The sequence below is a fragment of the Strix aluco genome, chromosome 21, assembly GCF_031877795.1.
Source record: "Strix aluco isolate bStrAlu1 chromosome 21, bStrAlu1.hap1, whole genome shotgun sequence".
NCBI lineage: Eukaryota > Metazoa > Chordata > Aves > Strigiformes > Strigidae > Strix > Strix aluco.
In genome coordinates this window covers 6478250-6495778 of record NC_133951.1, presented here as the reverse complement: position 1 = coordinate 6495778, position 17529 = coordinate 6478250, and the positions used below count along the sequence as shown (strand labels likewise).

Below are 17529 nucleotides of genomic sequence, written 5' to 3'. Positions count from 1 at the left end.
GCCACAGTCAGAAACTGTCAGCTATGGCAAACTTTTTTTGACATGATCAAGGAAATTGCAATCACTTTTCTTATTCTGGAACTTCAAGCAGCATTGAAGGAGAGAGCTTCTGCTTCCCTGCAGGTGAGGTAGTGAAACTTTTCTTATTAAAAATGGGCAAAACTCAGCGTAGCTAAAGTCTTCCTTAATCAAAGAGTCCCTTGGCTAATGGCAGGTCCTGCTCTGTGCAGAGCAATCCCATCCTGGTGCAGCATCACTGCAAGACTCCTGTTGGGATTTAATGCCTCAGGGAATTTTACATATGCACATTCATCCCTTCATCTAGCAACATCCACGTTTATATATGGCTGCTCCATCCAGATTTTACCCTGATTTCATAAACAATAATCACTATCTTTTCCTCTTTGGCTCCCCTTGTAGCTGAACTGTTCAGTTCTGGTTTGGGAGTGCTCAGCACTAATGTTGGATAAATGCACTGAAGTAGCAGCAAGGAGAGGTTTACTGATGCTTCTCCCATATTTCAGTGTGGTTTATTTTATGTTCACTATGGTTTATTTTTTGTTCACTTCACCATTATTCGTGCTAATAAACCGCAAATATAAATACAGAGCCATACTGTTTTGTATGTGTATTTGATGTTGATAGAATAAATTACCTTTCCTACAGATTCTCCATTATATATCAGCTTCCCTTATGTGCCGCACATCAACATGAGAAGGAAACATTTGCCATCACAGCCCTTTGCAAACATGGTTCTCTTCCAAGCTTTCCGATTTGCTACTAGATAAATGTGTGTGAGATAGTGTGTGTGTATTACTACAAAAGACTATTATTTACACAACATCCAAGCCTATACAAATTCTAATGTACAGTTCACACAGCAAATGTTTTCTAAGACACTGAATCGCAGTGGATCTTCTATACAGCTGTGATCATACCACCCCAGGACCAGAAACCCAAAACATACAGTAGGGACCAAACCTGCATTATTCCCACTGAACCTTAAGCATCCAAATGAAGTACCTCATCACCTTCAGCTTTCTCTCAGAATAAACAAAATCCAGCTAAGATCTGAATTTCCTCTGGAGGTGCCTCCCCCTTGCCTGTGAAAGCAGACGGGATTTCTAATCAGGTTATTAAAAGAGAGGAGTAGTGTTTCCATAGCCATGAGCTTGGGTTTGAAATCTGATTGACCCCATAACACTAGTTCTGGAAGAAATCACCCAACAAAAAAGGTAAAATAAGGAAAATTTTCAATACCCCAAAAGGCAACAAGATGCCTGGCCAGTTGTGAAACTTTTTGGTAAAAAACCCCATTCAGCTGAGTTTTTTCAACTGCTGGCAAATATTTTGTTTTCCTTTACAAACTTCTGCAGCTAGTGGGTACTTAGTCACAAACCATCACCCCTGGAAAAGCAGCAGTCACTTGACCCTGAAGCAGAAGTCACATCCCAAACTGTGTGAGCATGGGGCTGCAGACCGGCAACACTTGCTGATACTGGGCTCTGTCTCCACGTCACCCACAGTTCATCCCTGCACGTGGGCACAGTTCAGAGCCCACAAGGCCAAGGAACTGACCCACAGGGAGGGAACTGAACAGCTCCAGGGACCCCTTCATCTACCTTTGGGAAAGCAAAAAGCCCTGAAGTCAGCATCTCCTGACCTTGCTCTGTTCTTACTGTCATTCCCATTTAGTGCGTTTTCTTCCATTTTGCTTGTACGATTGCATTGTCAGTTTAGACGCAGCTCCTGGAAGCCTTGCAAAGATGTGTGTATATTGCAAACGTGTATGTGACCCATAGTCTGCCATCTAGATTTGACTGCAGAAGTGATAGAGAGGGGAGCAAAAACAGGTCATTTATACCAGCTGAAGATCTGGTCTATATGTTGCAACATACCTCATGCAAAGTAAACATGGCCTTGCATCATAAACCATAGGCTGGAGCCAAGAAACAGCTCAGCTGGAGAAGTCACAGAATAAGGAGAGCACAAGCCTGTTCAGGTAAGAGAGCTCTGTATCTAAAAACATGTCCTGACATATTCGCAAGAGGAGGCTAGGTATTTTTGAAGCTGATTTTTTTTTCTTTCAACTCCCCAATCCTCTGAGCTCATTAAAATGAAGACACACTAATTTCCAGGAGCGGCCAAGAGGGAAAGGTCAAGGAAGGACTTCTTTGTAGTGTCGATTCTCAAATTCCAGTGAGAACAGCAGCAGGGTTTTCATTAAGCCACTGTCAAATGATAAATTACTGCATTGTCAAAAGAAAGTAGAACTGCTGTTACGTTCTATGCAAAAGGTAGTGAAAGAAAAGACCTGATGATTTATAGTTTGTGTACAAGTCTGTCTTCTGTGATGCACAGGTCATTGTAGAGGTCTGCCAGAAATGAGATCTCTGGTTGACAAAAACAAGGATCTTGTTACCAGCAGCTGGCCCTGGCTGGGTACGGAGCAGCCAGTGCTGCTGTATCAGTAGCATTACACACCCCCTCTGCATGGGGGGTTTGGGGGGGTTATATCCATAGGATGCCAGTTTTGAAGGTGCAAAGCTACTCAGAGAATGGGGTGCTTTGCCAGATACTAAAGTCTTCAAAAGAAGCAAAGAAGCTATTTTTGTTATTGCACCAAACCTTAATTAATGCAAGAAATCCCTGGGAATCCAGTGAAATCTCTGCTGAACAGGACACAGCCTGTTAGGGAGGGACTCAAGTTTTAAGTCCAGAGCTGTTGTTTGCCACTTTGTATTTCATGGACAGACCTCAGAGAAAGACAGTCTGATTAGACAAATTATTTTAGTTCAAACTGAAACAAATATTTGATTTCATTCATCCCATCTCCACTTGAAAATGCCGTCTGTCCACTATGAAGCATCCTGACTGATGACTAAGAAAAAACATTGCTCAAGGCTCTTGAAAGGAAAACAAAGTGAAGTGTTGTGTCTCCCAGGCACATGCTCTAATGACATGGTTTTAGGGTGTTCATAAATGTAACTGTCTTTGCTTCTCAGGAAAGCTTTCCTCAAATCCATGGGTTGGGTCTGAGGACCAAGACACTGTCTTGTAACAGTTAATTAGCTGGAGCAATTAGTGGTCATGTTGTTGTACAAAGAGCAACAAAGGCGGTGTGGAAACCGACAGCCAGAAAGCTGCTCAACCTGAAACCAGAAACGGATGGCAGAAACACTCAGGCAGCGTGTCCAGCAGCCAAATCATGTCTTGACACAGGCTCTGAAGCATGGCAGCCAAATACTAATCATGGTTGTACCCATGCAAATTTGGACCTTCTCTCCTGCATTGCACTTGCACTCATGTCACCCCTGGGTATTTCCACTGAAATCCCATTGAATTACCTCAAGTAACCTCCTGCCTGCAGCAGGGAAAGGAAGAGCAGAGCACAGCCCGCCAGCTTTGGAGCTGGTCCAGGCTCATGCTCGAGTCCCAGGCAGCAGAATCTGGCCCCTACAAATCAAAAAAAGGGAGCGTGGAAAAACCAGGGATTTGTGGGGAAAAACAGAGTGCACATGGTGGGCTGTATCTGTATCCCAGAATATGCTTTCCAAAAAGAGGATGCTTAGGACAGTAGTTGCTTTATGCAGTTGACTGTCAAATTATCTGCCCTGTCCTATGAGCTTCTGGAGAAGAGAAAGAGGGTGATCTGAGGTGAGGTGAAGAATAAGAATCTTGCTGAGGTAATTTCTGTATTGAATTCAAGATTCTGTAATACAGGGTTAAAATAGAAGCACCTGCAATCTTTATAGAACAACCTGTAATTACGTGCACAAAGACATAAGTCTCTGTGCATGTAGGTGTATGCATGCACTATATATTAATATGGGTATAACAACCAAAGAAGCTGATAGAGTTGCTTTTCTTTCTATATTATCTTTTATTAGGAGGTAGGCATTATGATTGTTTCAATTTTTTAAATCCATGGCAAAACATTAAAGCATTTTCTGACTTCACCACATGCCTCTTGCAGGAGCCTGTGCTGTGCCAGCAGCCTGGGCTGTACCTACAAACCTATTTCTCTCTCTGAAGTGTGGAAGCCTTGCCCTGCTCCAGTCATCTTGGGCACTTGCTGTCCCCAACTAAGGTTAAAGTCATGATCAGGCACACCGGAAGTTTTAAGCCCGAACTGCCCCTTTGAACTCAGAGCTTATCTGAGCCCTCGTTGCCTTCTGGTGGGTTATCCTACAAGTTCGAGACAGATGTGATCCGGCTGACAGGTTTATCTGTGAAGACATAAAGCTGGTGCCCTTAGGAGCAGAGCTAATCTGACAGGGTAGTACTTAAATCAAACAAGAGTGGTAAAATGCTTCTGACCCAAGAGGATGCTTTCAAGCCCTGCGCTGAACAGGAAGCTGCTCCACGCTTGCAGCATCCTTATGCACTGCTCCGACTCCGAGCCGTGCCACTGGCAGCACACGTCCTGCCTGGCCTGGCTCAAGACACGCATTGCTGCAGTCCCAGCGAGGTCCGGGTGCTCCTCCTGCGGGGTCTGGCCTCTCAGATCATGCAGGTGGCTGCCAAGAACCAGCTTTCTCTCCACCCATCTTGTGCAGGGTGGGAAGTACCTGGAGATCAAAGGGTGCCCTCTGCATCACAGGCAGGTGAGAATGCTGCTGTACACCTGCCTGGAAAGCAAGTAATAGCAAAAAGCTGGACCCAGTCCAGTCCAGGTAAGAGCAAGACTTTGCTAAGTGTAGAAGCAAAGAGGGGTGCTTCACCCTTGTGTAATGAGGGCACAACCTGGCCTTAAGCCATTTTCCTTCATCCTTTTCATCCAGAAAGTATGCCTTGACTTCTGTTCTAAAAAATGGAAATCATCTGGCTTCTCTGACGTCTGTTACTCTGGGTTACCCTGTGCACTTCCCAGAAGAGAGGGCACAGAAAAACCGAGGTCACAACCTGCCTCCTCCCAAGCAGCTGTTAAACAAAACAGGAAACAGCGGCCCTACAGCGTGACCGTGCTTTGAAGCTCTGCCCTGTGGGAGAGGCTTCGGTAACCTTTGGGGGGAAGCTTTAACAGGCACCGTTCAGCCCCACCAATGCTGGAACCTTTCTTTGCTCTCTTGCCACAAACACTGCTGCCTGCTCCTCTCGGATGCTATACACCAGGCTGGGGGATCCTCTCTCCCACTGCACGTTAACAGAGCAAATAGGCAGTGAAATAAAACCACACGTTCACCTTAAGCAGATGAAGTAGGCATAGCATTTTCTGTTTGCAAAAGGGGAAGAGCAGCGAGTCCATCTGCAAAACCATTTCCCATTAACCAGCCCGCAATAGTATCTTACATCCTCCTAATGGCAGTTTAACTGTCACCCCAAGAAGCAGATGGACTTTTGTGCTGCTGAGAACACAAAATCACAAGAGGAGGGAAGCCCCAGGATCCACCACACTGCAAAACTGGCAAGACAACATTAGTTGGAGGGAAAGAAAAAGGGTCCTTTGTCCCTTCAGCTCTATAGAGGTAATAACAGGAGAGCAGCATGTGTCCTCCCAGGCCAAATAACCCTGCCAAGACAGTTGCAAAAACACAGACTTGACAATGCTGGGCCATATCTTCTCCTCCAGTTACAGCTTAAAGCTCTCATTTGTCCAAGCAGTTCTCTAGCCTCTGCCACAAGAAATTGGTAAAAACCTTCATCCCCCCAAGGAACTCTTAAACACCAGCACGTTTCGTAAATGTGCGTCCCAAGGATGTGGTGTTAACACTTCACAATTATTTTTTCCATGCCAGAATGAGTTAAGGTAGAGTCTCTGTCCTGGCTTCGAATTTCCTGGCTTTCCCCTGTCTGCTTCATGACATAATTCTTTCCAGCCAGCCTTTTCCTCAGATGTTCAGAGTTAACATTGGGATCCCTGCCAGCTCTCCTTCCCAAAACAAACACAGAGCCTCCTGATGCCAAAGATTTGCCTTCTATTCAATACCCCAGGGACAAAACACTTGGCTTCACAAGCACTGCCCCGACTTTCAATTCTGCAGATGTATATAAATAAAAATGCAGCTTCATAGAGCCTTGTCTGAACTAGAAAAAGACTTGATGGCATGTCCCTACAAGCTGTCTGTCTCCATCAACTGTAAATAGAGCTTCAATTAATAAAGAAGGTTATTTGCCAAGTTAGTACACATAGATTCAAGCAAGCAAAATAAGGCTTATTGTCAAATTACTTTTTCCTAGCGTAATCGTGTCTGCATCAGAGTTTTTGCTAGCAATAAAAACACCCACCTGTTATTAAACCACCCTGGTTCCAGTGTAAACCTAGTCTAAAACTATTGCCCTGAAAGTGATAAAATACTATTCCCATCTCAGTAAAAAGCTTTTCTTTCCCTCCAGTGTCCCCGGGTTCACACCTTATCTGCCCTTGTAACCTGCATGCTTTGCCTGGAGGGCTGGAAATTGCAGAGCTGTTGGTGGCTGATGAGAAATGATTCAATGGAAACATTGCCGCAAGCCCTGTAGATAGCAAGCCACATCCCTGCACTGCTCCGAGCAGGGAAACAACTGAAATTTGGACAGATCCTTTTTCTCTGATAAGGGACACGTCCTTCAGGCTCAGGACAGGTGAAGTGTGTGTCCTCTAGCAAGCCAAGGCTGCTGCCGTCTTCTCTTCTTTTGGAAAGAAAACAAGTAGGTTTCCTCTTTTTTGAGGAAAGTAGTACATGACATGTCAAGTCTGTGCTTAATATGCTCCTGAGAGGGGAAGAACATGCAGAGAATAGGAAAAAAATCACCTGAAATAAGCACTATTAATATGCTTCCATCAAGTACTGTTCTGGATTTTTTGTTGGGGAGGGTAAGTGGTACAGTGGCTATATGCAATGAACGTGGCACACATAGACATTAAATCAAGTGCTGCTACTCACAGATCTTTTTTCAATCCACCTTTATGCTTATCAAACTTATTTATGAATGCCCAGTTTCCAACAATGAACTTGAGGCAACTCACATGAATCCCTCAGAACTTCAGGGGCTCTGTTGTGTCATTTGAAGAAGGCATAGGTGGAAAAATGTGCCAAATTCCTGCCTCCCCTCGTTTAGACCTAGAATTGGCCTGAATTTATATATTTATTTTATTTAAAAGAAGTGGTTGGACCAAAAGAGTAACATGAAAAATATTACCTAATGAAGTTATAAAAAAATATTGATGATTTAGGCAATATCATTAACATAAATAGAGGTGGATGTTAAGCCTATATTCCTTGCTGATGCTGAAGTCAATAGCAGTCAAGTTCAGTGTATTTTTAGGGTAACGAAGAGCTGTGCTGTGGGCCCAATAAGCTTCAATACTGAAGGAGTGAGAAATGTGGGTGCTTAAACAATATGTCCAAGTCTCCTATGCACTCAGGAAGAGACACAAATATATAATCATTCATAATTAACAATATCTCTATAGCACCGCCCGTGAAAGGATCTCATGTTCCTTCATAAATATTAATTAAATCGACCCAACAGCCCAGTTGCATAACAATTATTACTGCCATTAACAGATGGAGAAACTAGGGCACAGTTTCATTGCCCACACAGAGCATCTGCTGCATATCTGGGAAGAGACTGACCCATCCACAGCCTGGGTTGAGTGATCAGATGCTGGATTCGGATGCCTCGTGACAAATATCCGCCTCCAAAAAATGCACCCAGATTGTCACATTAAGGTGGAAATGCCTCTTTGAAAGGTTAATGTCAAACAGTGTCATTATTAGAGAGGGAAACTAAGCAGCAGCATCTCCAAGGAAACCAGCACACGTGAGAAGAAGGAAACGAGGAGACCAAACCAGGAGTTGGAACAGAAGCTAGAGATGGCAGCCATTCCAATTTTCCCATTTTTTATATTTCTGGTATAATTTTCTCTTGTTACGTTAGATAGCTTTCTGCTGTGAATGTCAGAGCAATTTATTTATAAACAATTAATTTAGCTTTCTATCACTGAAGTGTGAAAGACCAGATCTCTACCTCAAAGTCCTAATGGCAGCCCCAGGAGTCCACACCTGCTTTCGTCCTGCACAACAGCAACTACCAACAGACTCCAGCTTACATCCCCCCATCCTTCACACCCTCCTCATGTGCGAATCCTTGCTATGGCTCTGGCTGTCATTTGTTCCACCACTGAAATGCAGCTATTTTGGGTACAGGCTGCAGGAGTCCCTTCGGGACATGAGCAGTACACATACATTTGCTTTCAACACCCAGACCCTACACGATGGGACAGATTCAGCACAGGGAGTCAAGCACTTGGGAGAGTCACAGAGTCATTTGGACTGAAGCAGGACCAGGAGATACAGGTCAATGCTTTGCCTTATAAAAAGTAAAAAGGTACGTTGAGGGACTTGGGCTTGCAGTTTTTAATCCATCTAAAAGATGGCACGCTGCGCTGTGGGGCTCTCTGAAGCACAAAGTAGTATTGGCTCACAGCTGGAAGAACAGTATTTCCAATTAAACACCCAGTATCAATTCTTATGGCTTGGCATTCCCACCAAAGCACCAACACTATGCTAGCTGAAGAGCCAATAACGCAAAGGGATGCGGTTATAGGCAGTAAAAACTCCTCTTAAGCAATTCTTACAGCCAAGGGGTTTGACTTGGACATGTTACTGTGCTTCTATACTTAGCGCTATCAGAGGATGAGCATTTGCACTGTAAGAACAATGTGCTAATAAAAAAAATAAGAGGAGATTTATCCCTTTTCAAATTAAACAAATTCACTACATGGGAAGGTATTCTCCCTTTTGAATATGGTTTTGTCTGTCTGGACTAATCCTCTACTCATACGTAGTGGCTTATTAGGGATTTTTTTTAAAAAAAAAAATGAAGGCTTAGACAGTATATTTACAATGGAACAGCCTCACATGAAAGATGTATTTTCAGTGAATTTAATGACACATTTGGCTTAATGTTGGAGAAATCTAGAAATCTGGGGTTCTTTTTATGTTGTTTCTGTGAAACCCTCTAATAAAGGCTTTACAGAAGCAGTAATATGTAACTTTAAAAGGGCACTAAAGCCAACTGAAAGTGAGCCAGTACAGACTGAATTCCTGCTTCCTGCAGAACGGCAATAAATCCTTCCACCAGCACTCTGTTCCCTTCAAACTACAGAGCTACAGATTGTCAGACCTCCACGATGACTATAGCTCACCCAAAGCAAGGACCTTAAGGCTCTATGACCATGGCTTCCCCGGATGTACCATGGCTTGTTCATTGACTTCGCTCTACCCACTCCAGCCATTTTTAGTTGGAGTATATTTTATTTTGTTTTCATTGAACCTATTGGGGTTAGTTCATAGAGTGAAATTCAGGTGCAGCCCCTGCGTGACAGTTTTGTAGTAATCCCCTTATGAACTGCACAAACGTCTAAGAAAGAAATCTCAGGGCAGAGGAGCAGAGAAAATTAATGTGGAGCAGAGACATGTGGAGCGAAGTGCAGCAGGAACATGAGCTGCCTAAGGATGCCCCATAAGCAGAACTGGGAACAGAGGATATTTCCTAAATCCTTGCCTATCCATCTAACGCTTTCCAACTCATATTGCTTCTGAATAAATGTTAACAAAATTTTTACCAACTTCTTATTCATTTGCAAATGGCACCTACTCGAAAACAGTATTTCTATGCTAAATATCCAGGCCTTAAAATACTACCTAATCCTCTAGGCAAAACACATATCTATGTAGGCACAGCTAGCACAGCAAAATGTGTAAGCAAAGCCCAATGATCACCTGAACAGTGATGGCAGAGCCAGATACAGAGTATGTGCAAAGAGCTAGATGAGGGCTGTTTGACTGCAGCTGTAGATCTCCATAGCGAGACGTCCCGGCGCTTTCCCGCGCTGCCAGCTGTGGACCAGAGCTTGCAAGATGCTGCAGATATCTCAAAGGGATATCTCAGTCTCAGCAGAACTCCCCCGCACGGCTCGGTTTGGTATAGCTATCAGCAAAGTCTGGTTTCAGGATGCTTTGTATACCGTGTGAATTCAAGCAAGGGATATGCATTCTACACAGTACAATTTAAGGAAAATAGCTGTACTGCTCACTTTCTCGCAATGATGCAAAGGATGTGGCAGAGGACTGCAAGCACTCGAGGGAATGCAGCTTCAAGGCTGATTTCCTGCAAGCTTGGCCTGATGAAAGCCTATTTGCATGCATTCATCCTGCCACAGTCATTAAGTAAAGCGTGGTAGCAGAGACCTCCGCAAAACAGTAATTTCACTCACAGTAATTTGATTACTTGCAATTCTCTGTACGTACCCAAGGGCTCTCTCACTGCTTTAATACACCAATATCGTTCTAGTATAGACAAAACTAAGGAAGCCATTTTGTTCCCATTGGGAAGGCAAAGGCCTGATGCACTTGTCTCTCCTTTTCTGGGAGGGAATCTTACCCACTGTTTAGAAATACTATCAGGAGGGAAGTGTCATTTCCCCCTTTTACCTCCACGTTTCAGGGCAGAGTCCACGAACTGTATCACAACTGATAACTTTCCTTCCAAGTGAACACTGTGCCCCTAGAAACCGCTCCCCTGCCCGCAGCCTCCCCAGGCACTGCCTGTGGCACTACAGCCCGACTTCCTAAAGCTTAAGCAAGAAAACTTGACCACGCCAAGATCAACAACTTTGCCATTGAGCTTCAAGGAGCTGACAGGCTGTGGTTGGTGTACACAAAAGGGTTGCTGTTTGAGAAAAATATGTATCTGGAGAATTTCAGCTATCTAAAAGTATTTATTAACGTAGTCTTGCAAGTCCCTATCTCTGCATGTATTACTTACATAAACAAACATGGTGGCAAAGATACAGCAGATGTGTCATAGTATCATTACATTATTTGCATGACCTTCATCAAAGAACTGCAGAGCTTTTCTGCTGGCATTGGGGCATTTTATACGACATCCCACCATCAACAAAGAAAACAGCTTGAGCCACACTCTCGTGATGTTTTTGAGCTCCTTTTAGTCCCTCCAAGGTCTTCTTAGCAAAGATTATTTCTGTTCCCTAACACCAAGGATCCCTTATCACCAAGAAGGCTCCTAGCATGTTAGATGATATATGAACACACAAAAAGCTTTAAAGAGCTTACAAGCCAAAGATAAGGCAGATAGGAGAGCCCAAGGAAAGATAACACTGGCCTGCGTGGGTGACAGTGGCCATTACACACCAGCAGCTTAGGCACTGCCAACTTTTGCTAAAGCAGCTACAACTTGCAGTTAACTAATTGCACCTTTTCAGTGCTAAATTACCAAACCAAGACATTCAACATAAATATTTCAGTATGATATGTGGCAGAGGATCGTGCCACCAACTTTTGATTTACTACCAGTTCCATCACATCAGGGGTTTTATTCAAGCCCCCACCTCTCAGGAGCCTTTCTTCCAATTCTGGCTTCCTTCCAAAACCAGGTGTATCTGTAACTCTGTAACTCACAGGAGTGCAAAGGACAGCTTGAAAATGAAACCTGGGTTCACCCTCAAGAATTTAGAAACCAAAAGAAAACCCACTAACCATGCTGACTGCTTTTTTTTAAATACAGATAATTAAAAAGATACTCCATATCATGAGATTTCTTTGCCAGTGCCAGGATGCCCTGCTGGCTGGTGCATATCAGCACATCTGGGGGTGTAGCACAGGCAGCTGGTCACTATCCACTGGAGTACAAACCATGCAATCCAGCCGACAGCTTTGGGCAACTGTGGTTTGAATTCACTGCAGTTTACATCTGGAAGTATTTAAAATCCTGTCCTGAAGGCATTAGGACCACTGCATCCAGTGAGTCATCGACAACACTTGACAGACAGGTAATAAATCTCACCGTGTTTACTAAAGCTTTCTATAGGACAATGTGGGTACTTTGCATTAACATGATGTAAAATAGCATGTGGGACAGACACCTGCAACAGTGTGGGTCCAGTGCTATTTTCCCCTTAATAACCAGTTAAAATCCACCAGTTAAAGAGTACTTTACATAGTAGCTCAAGCACTACCAAGACGAACACAGTAACCTGGCGTTAAGTGTCCCATCTTAGGATTTCAGAAAACAGATTTCAGTTTTTTGTTCAATCATGGACACATTTTAGTAGAGCAAACCAACTTAAGCCACAAATTCCCTGCAGCCAAATTAGTTTTAAAAGCTGGTTTGACCACCAGTGACAAAGTGCCTCTGCCAGCACAAAACACAACAGGGACCAACTTGAGCAGTGTCTCCCCAGCTTCTCAGGTGGATTTGCAGCCCAGACTGATGGGGACAGAGCAGGACCTGAGCTGGCTGTGCTCGGGAACAGCTACACAACACTGCAGCCACTTCTGTGGCAACAAGATCAACATCTCTCGTGTCTCTGTCCCTTTGTGCACCTGGAGCACAAAAAAACCCATCTCTTACCCTTTCAAGAGATGTGAACTTAAATCTATCAAGCACCAAGAGGGAGAAAACCAGCAAGATGCAGAAGAAGCTTGTTAGCCAAAAAGGCCTTTGGCTTATAGCTCCCAAATTATGGGAAGAATAACAGAGGCCAATGCGGATAATGTTAGATTTACTGGAGATACAATAACAGCCTTCATGTGGCCCAGCTGGAATATGATACAGCTGAAGGAAGGCTTGGGGGTGAGAGGCAGGGTCAGACACATGGAGATGCACATTGAAAGCCAGGACATAGGTCGCAGTTGCTGCAGAGGGTCAGAAATGCCTGTTTCAGTGGGGTGGACGGCGGCAATGACTCACACGTATCACATTACTGGTAAATTTACGCCAGTTCATGCTTTCCCTTGGGCAGGAGGCATTGTACCCAGCTTTTCCAGGAAGCATATTGCATCCTGTCAGGGGATTTGTGTGGGGCAGGGGGTACTCTGCCCTGTAAGAGTAGAGGTCATGTTCTACCTACAGAAAGTAAGTGCCAAGACAGGCTTGGCACTGCCCTCTGGGGAGCTTACAGACAACACGGAAAGTATTAAATTCTGATGGGAGCAGCAGCTGGCTTCTATCAGAAAGGCACTATCTCTATCCTTTTAAAACCCTTAGTGTTTCTTTTCTCACTAGAGAGATAAACAGCCTGCCAAGGTCATTTGTACTCTGCCAGCTGAGGAAGATGTGCCGAGGCTGCAGCACAGCTCAGTCCATCAGGGGTGGGATGCTATGAACAACATTGTATTCCTGCAAAAATAACGGTACCAAGCACGACTTGAGATTAAACCAAGGCCCTTCTTCAGTGCTTGAGTGGATAACAGCATCGCTGCTTCCGAGTGCCAGGGGGCTGCAAGGCAGCAGCAGCATAAATGGAAATTAGCCTCTTTATGGATGGCAGGCAGGACTGCAAGCCTGTATCAATGCAGAACACAGCCGAATGTAAAACGACCCCCTTGGCAATGGCACCGTATCAAATAAATCGGCATCTCAACTTACCTAGTGAATGCATTATCCTTTTGCAAACGGAGAGTAAACATAGCAGATGAGGCAAGCTGATCGGCAGAAACCGGACCTCCAAGGCAGGGTCCCCTTACACAACAGTAGTCCTTTTCCCCGGCAGGTCAGAGGAGTTTTCGTAGGCAGAGACGAGTCCCTTTGCCCAGTGGGTGCCAGGGGAGCCCTGCTGCATCACCACCAGCCGGATCGGAGGCTGGGTGTCTGCAGGGACCTCAGGAGCACATTCTTTGCTGGGATCCTTCCCCCTGCAGTCATAAAGCACGCAGGAGATCAGGAAAACCAGAAGCAAAATAACATAACTAGCTACCAGAATGATGAGATTCAAGGTAACAGGGTCAATCTCCAAATAAAACTCCATTTGGTCCCATGCTATTGAGTGCAAACCCAGAGAATGAAGTTTCATATGCACAAGTGAGAGATTGCTAACTGATCAGAATAGATGTATTGGCTTTGTGGTAAAAATACATTAATCCTCAGGTCTCCTGTAGCAATGGATTTCCCCGAACTGAATGATTAAAGCAGCTCAGTTTAATAACTTAAGCTCCTTCTTTTAATGCCACGTCCACGTTGCCTACAGTGGCAGAAGCTAAATTTGAATGCTATATTGACAGGAAAACATCCCCCTTGTTCAGGGACTATCTCTTTCCTTGACCAGCAAGTACCAAACTGGGTTTCCTCTAAGAGCATTGTGCAGAACCTCCCTTCTACAAGTGGGTTTGGGATCATGGGCTGAAGAAAAACGAGCTGTGTAATTAGTAAATGAATACAGAAATAAATCAGGGAAGAAGTAATTTGGAAGGTATTTTTCTCAAAAGCTAATGAGCCTGATTTTGATTTTGACTAAGCTTTTTGCCCCGCACTAGTGCTATAGAAGGGCTTTTAAAGCAAATTAAAGACTTTTATTACCCAATTCCTTATCGGGATTACTGGGACACGTCACACCACTGTACCACACGCTGCCCAGCTGGTCCTTGCACAAACTCAGCTGTAGGATCCTGCTTCCCACAGGCTGCTCTGTCCCCTTCCAGTCTCCCACATGCGAGAAGGTGCAACATGACTGGAGTATTTCTGTAGTCTGGGCACCACTAATTTCTTTTTCCTATGTGGACCTTCTGCTTGCTAAAAAAAAGTGAAGTTTGAGATATGGCTGTCCCCTGCCTGGCAGCAGTGCCAGGCTGCCCAGCCACAAAACCTGCAAGTACTTTTTGCATCTTCCAGATTTACATCTCTGAAGCTGATGAGTGAGTAGGAACACATATAGCTGCCACACATTGCCCACACAGCGCTTGCTTGTTTCCCTAGAAAACTGTGTTAGAGAGACCACCACTCCTCAAAAAAAGGAGAGATGTACCAGTGATAAGATATCAGGAAGGCATCTTAGGAAGGGCAGGACTTGATGCTGATGAGCACCACAGACCCTACGTCGCCATGCTCATTGTTTCCATGCAAAACTCCGAGGTTTTGGTCAGCATTACAGCACAGGAGGGTTTTAGGAAGAGATTAGGCTCTCACAGCTCTTAGCAGTGCCAGAGCTGTGGAAAAGGGCTTTACATGTCAGTGGGAATCTGATCCGGCGTGTCTAAGCTGTAAGAAATATGTCATGGGGCCATCCTGCTGCCGTCGACCTCGACACATGCCACTCATTTTAAGACCAACATCAGCTGCATCCCCACCATCTGCCCTCACAGATCTTTAGCCGAGAAGTTGTTTGTATGGAGAAGTAATCCCAAGCCTGGCATTGCAAAAGGCAGGCGATGCACATTTGTGTGACCCTCATGTTGTGTTGTACATCACGTGCTACGTCTGAAGCAGAGCAGGCATTTGGCTGATCGATGTAGTTTAGATGAGGTTAAGATTTTTCAAGACAGGCTAAGGCTTTTGAGTATGCACTTCCCCTCTAAAGCAGTGATTTGGTTTCAGTGCTCACTGGGAGACTGGAAGTCTTTTGAAAATCCCCCCAAAATGCCTCAGAAGCACAAGCACCTTTGAAATGCAATAGGATTTATGGTCTTGAACTTCAATCATGTTGCTCTACAGAAAATTAGTACCAAAGTAGTAAATACTATATAGTTCACATCTTGAGACAGATACTGGATTTTACATTACTCTAAGTTTTTTAAACTAGTCCTCAAATGGCAGCCTGGATTCTGAAAACTTAACACTGGACTCACAAAAGAAAGTTTTTCTCCCTTGCATTTGTTTAGTACCAGCAAGTTTGCCAAACCTGAATTGTATCCTCTGAAGTCCTCCACATGAATAGCTTGGTCTCAGATTTCTGTCTAGTATTGCAGCTGGGAGATACATGACATTGTGTTTAATTTAGATAAGCATAATGCCAGCTTTTAGGGGAACTTTTCAAAATGTAAAATCTGGTACTAGATTATTGCACCACTTTCCGTGTTGCCGCAGACATGATCTCTTGGAGAGAGAAAAGCCTCCATGTTTCTACACCTCCGCAGCTTCGCAGAACACTCCTTAGAATGAAAATACATACTTCCAAAACACTTCCTGAAGGCTGTACCCAGGGCCTGGTTTGCAGCAGAGAAATCTTGCATTTACACTTTTGCTGTATTCTCAGGACCCCCGTCCTTGAGCTGGAGCTGCTCACAGCAGCCCATGTCTGGAGTCAGCATGCTGAAAGCTGAAGTCTATGAGGGGATCTAGCTTTGATACCATTACACATTCCCTCTTCCCAGCACACATCCAGGGCAGACCATAGACATTCACTGATATTCCTGTGCCCAAGGATTGCCAGGGTCTAATACTGCCTGCCAGCGCCCCAGGAGAAGGAGCATCACACCACCTCGGGAACCTCATTTGCACATACACTGGGGCTTTTTATAGTGGAGCCTCACTCCAGCAAGCGGGCACTACTCCCAAGGTCAGTGTCCCGGAGTCCTCCCGTGCCCGACACCGCTCCCTCCTGCCATAGCTTCATAGTTGACCAGCCTTCATCAGCCTCCACCATCTTGCCTTCCTCATGCTGCTTATGCCTGCACTTTTTTCTTAAGAAAAAGTTGTTCAAATCCCTGTTGGCATCTGCGCTGATGGAGTACTGACAGCTCTCCCAGCTCTGCAGTGAGCAGGTGCACATTTCCCCCAAGCAAATCAGAGTCTCAGGAGTTTTGGAGGATTGGGAAAAACCTAAGCAAGTTGTGTGTGCTCTTCCCCAGGCAATGCCCAGCTGACGGTCTTGTGCAGTCTGGCTCTAGCAGCGACAGGTGAGACCATGTCTGTGGGACCCACTTTCCTCAGGTGTTCAAAATTTATCTCCACTATAATTGCTTCAAAGGCCAGATCAGCTCTGCCACCAGCTGTACCAGAGTGCAGAGATGATGGGTTTCACAAGACCTCCCATATATCCTCTAGAAGTGGATTAGCTGGAGTCTATTCCGTTATTTAATGTTTGACAAAAAGCCTACCCCAAGGGCCAGAGCTCCCGGCTGGAGACCCAAGGCCACCAGCTGCCACCGATGCAACTCCACACTCAGTTCTTCCCTCTTTGTCCACCCTTGATTTATAGACACTCCTAGACAGAGAACACCTCTTCTTCTGCAATCACCCAGTTCAACTGGGATGAGAGATGAAAGAATAAAATGTACATAATGGAAAACTACATATTGTTTATAATTTTTGCTTGAAGCCATTGTACAGTGAATTTCACAGCACAAAAGTTCAGAGGTTATCAAAAACAGCAGAGAACTGATCTATGATCAGAGAAAAAACAGATTTTAAAAAGAAAGTCTTGGGAAGAGGTTCTAGTGGAAACGCGCTACAAGTGCTCTGTTTGCTTTGAGAGCAGCTACAGCACAAGTTGCAAAGGGATTGCAGGCAATGGCTGAAGAAAAGAAAACAGTCTGCAGGAAACTACAGACTCATCTCATCTAATGCAGGAGTTAAATAATATGTCCCTCCTGTGCTGGCTTTTTTTGACTATAGCAGGTTAGTGCTGATGATGTGAACATTTTGGCTGGCAGATCCAAGACACAGCAGCTCAGAAGTGTGACTTGTCACACAATGCACCGAGATGGACATACACAGCAGAATATCCAAAAGGGACCAGGCTCTGCTGTACTCAGCCACATGAAAGCAAAAAGCAGTTTCCAGTCCTGGTGCTTCCCAGATGAAGCC

At 44.6% G+C, this 17529-nt stretch overlaps 2 protein-coding genes across 2 annotated transcripts in view; both read right to left on the bottom strand.

The window, feature by feature from the left end:
- The window catches only part of MMD (monocyte to macrophage differentiation associated), a 45321-nt gene extending 31741 nt beyond the window's left edge, over nt 1-13580 (bottom strand). Inside the window, exon 1 of the mRNA XM_074847321.1 lies at nt 13378-13580. Within this exon, the coding sequence (XP_074703422.1) occupies nt 13378-13418 (41 nt within the window). The 5' untranslated portion in view covers nt 13419-13580. The remainder of the gene's footprint in view (nt 1-13377) is intronic.
- SMIM36 (small integral membrane protein 36) lies at nt 13472-13801 on the bottom strand. The gene has a single exon (XM_074847323.1). It carries the CDS (start codon nt 13799-13801, stop codon nt 13472-13474), a length of 330 nt encoding a protein of 109 aa, XP_074703424.1.
- Nucleotides 13802-17529: the final 3728 nt, after the last annotated feature.

Bases quoted from the DNA above. Each gene is read 5' to 3' on its own strand.
- SMIM36 (XM_074847323.1), bottom strand. From the start codon at position 13,801: ATGAAACTTCATTCTCTGGGTTTGCACTCAATAGCATGGGACCAAATG.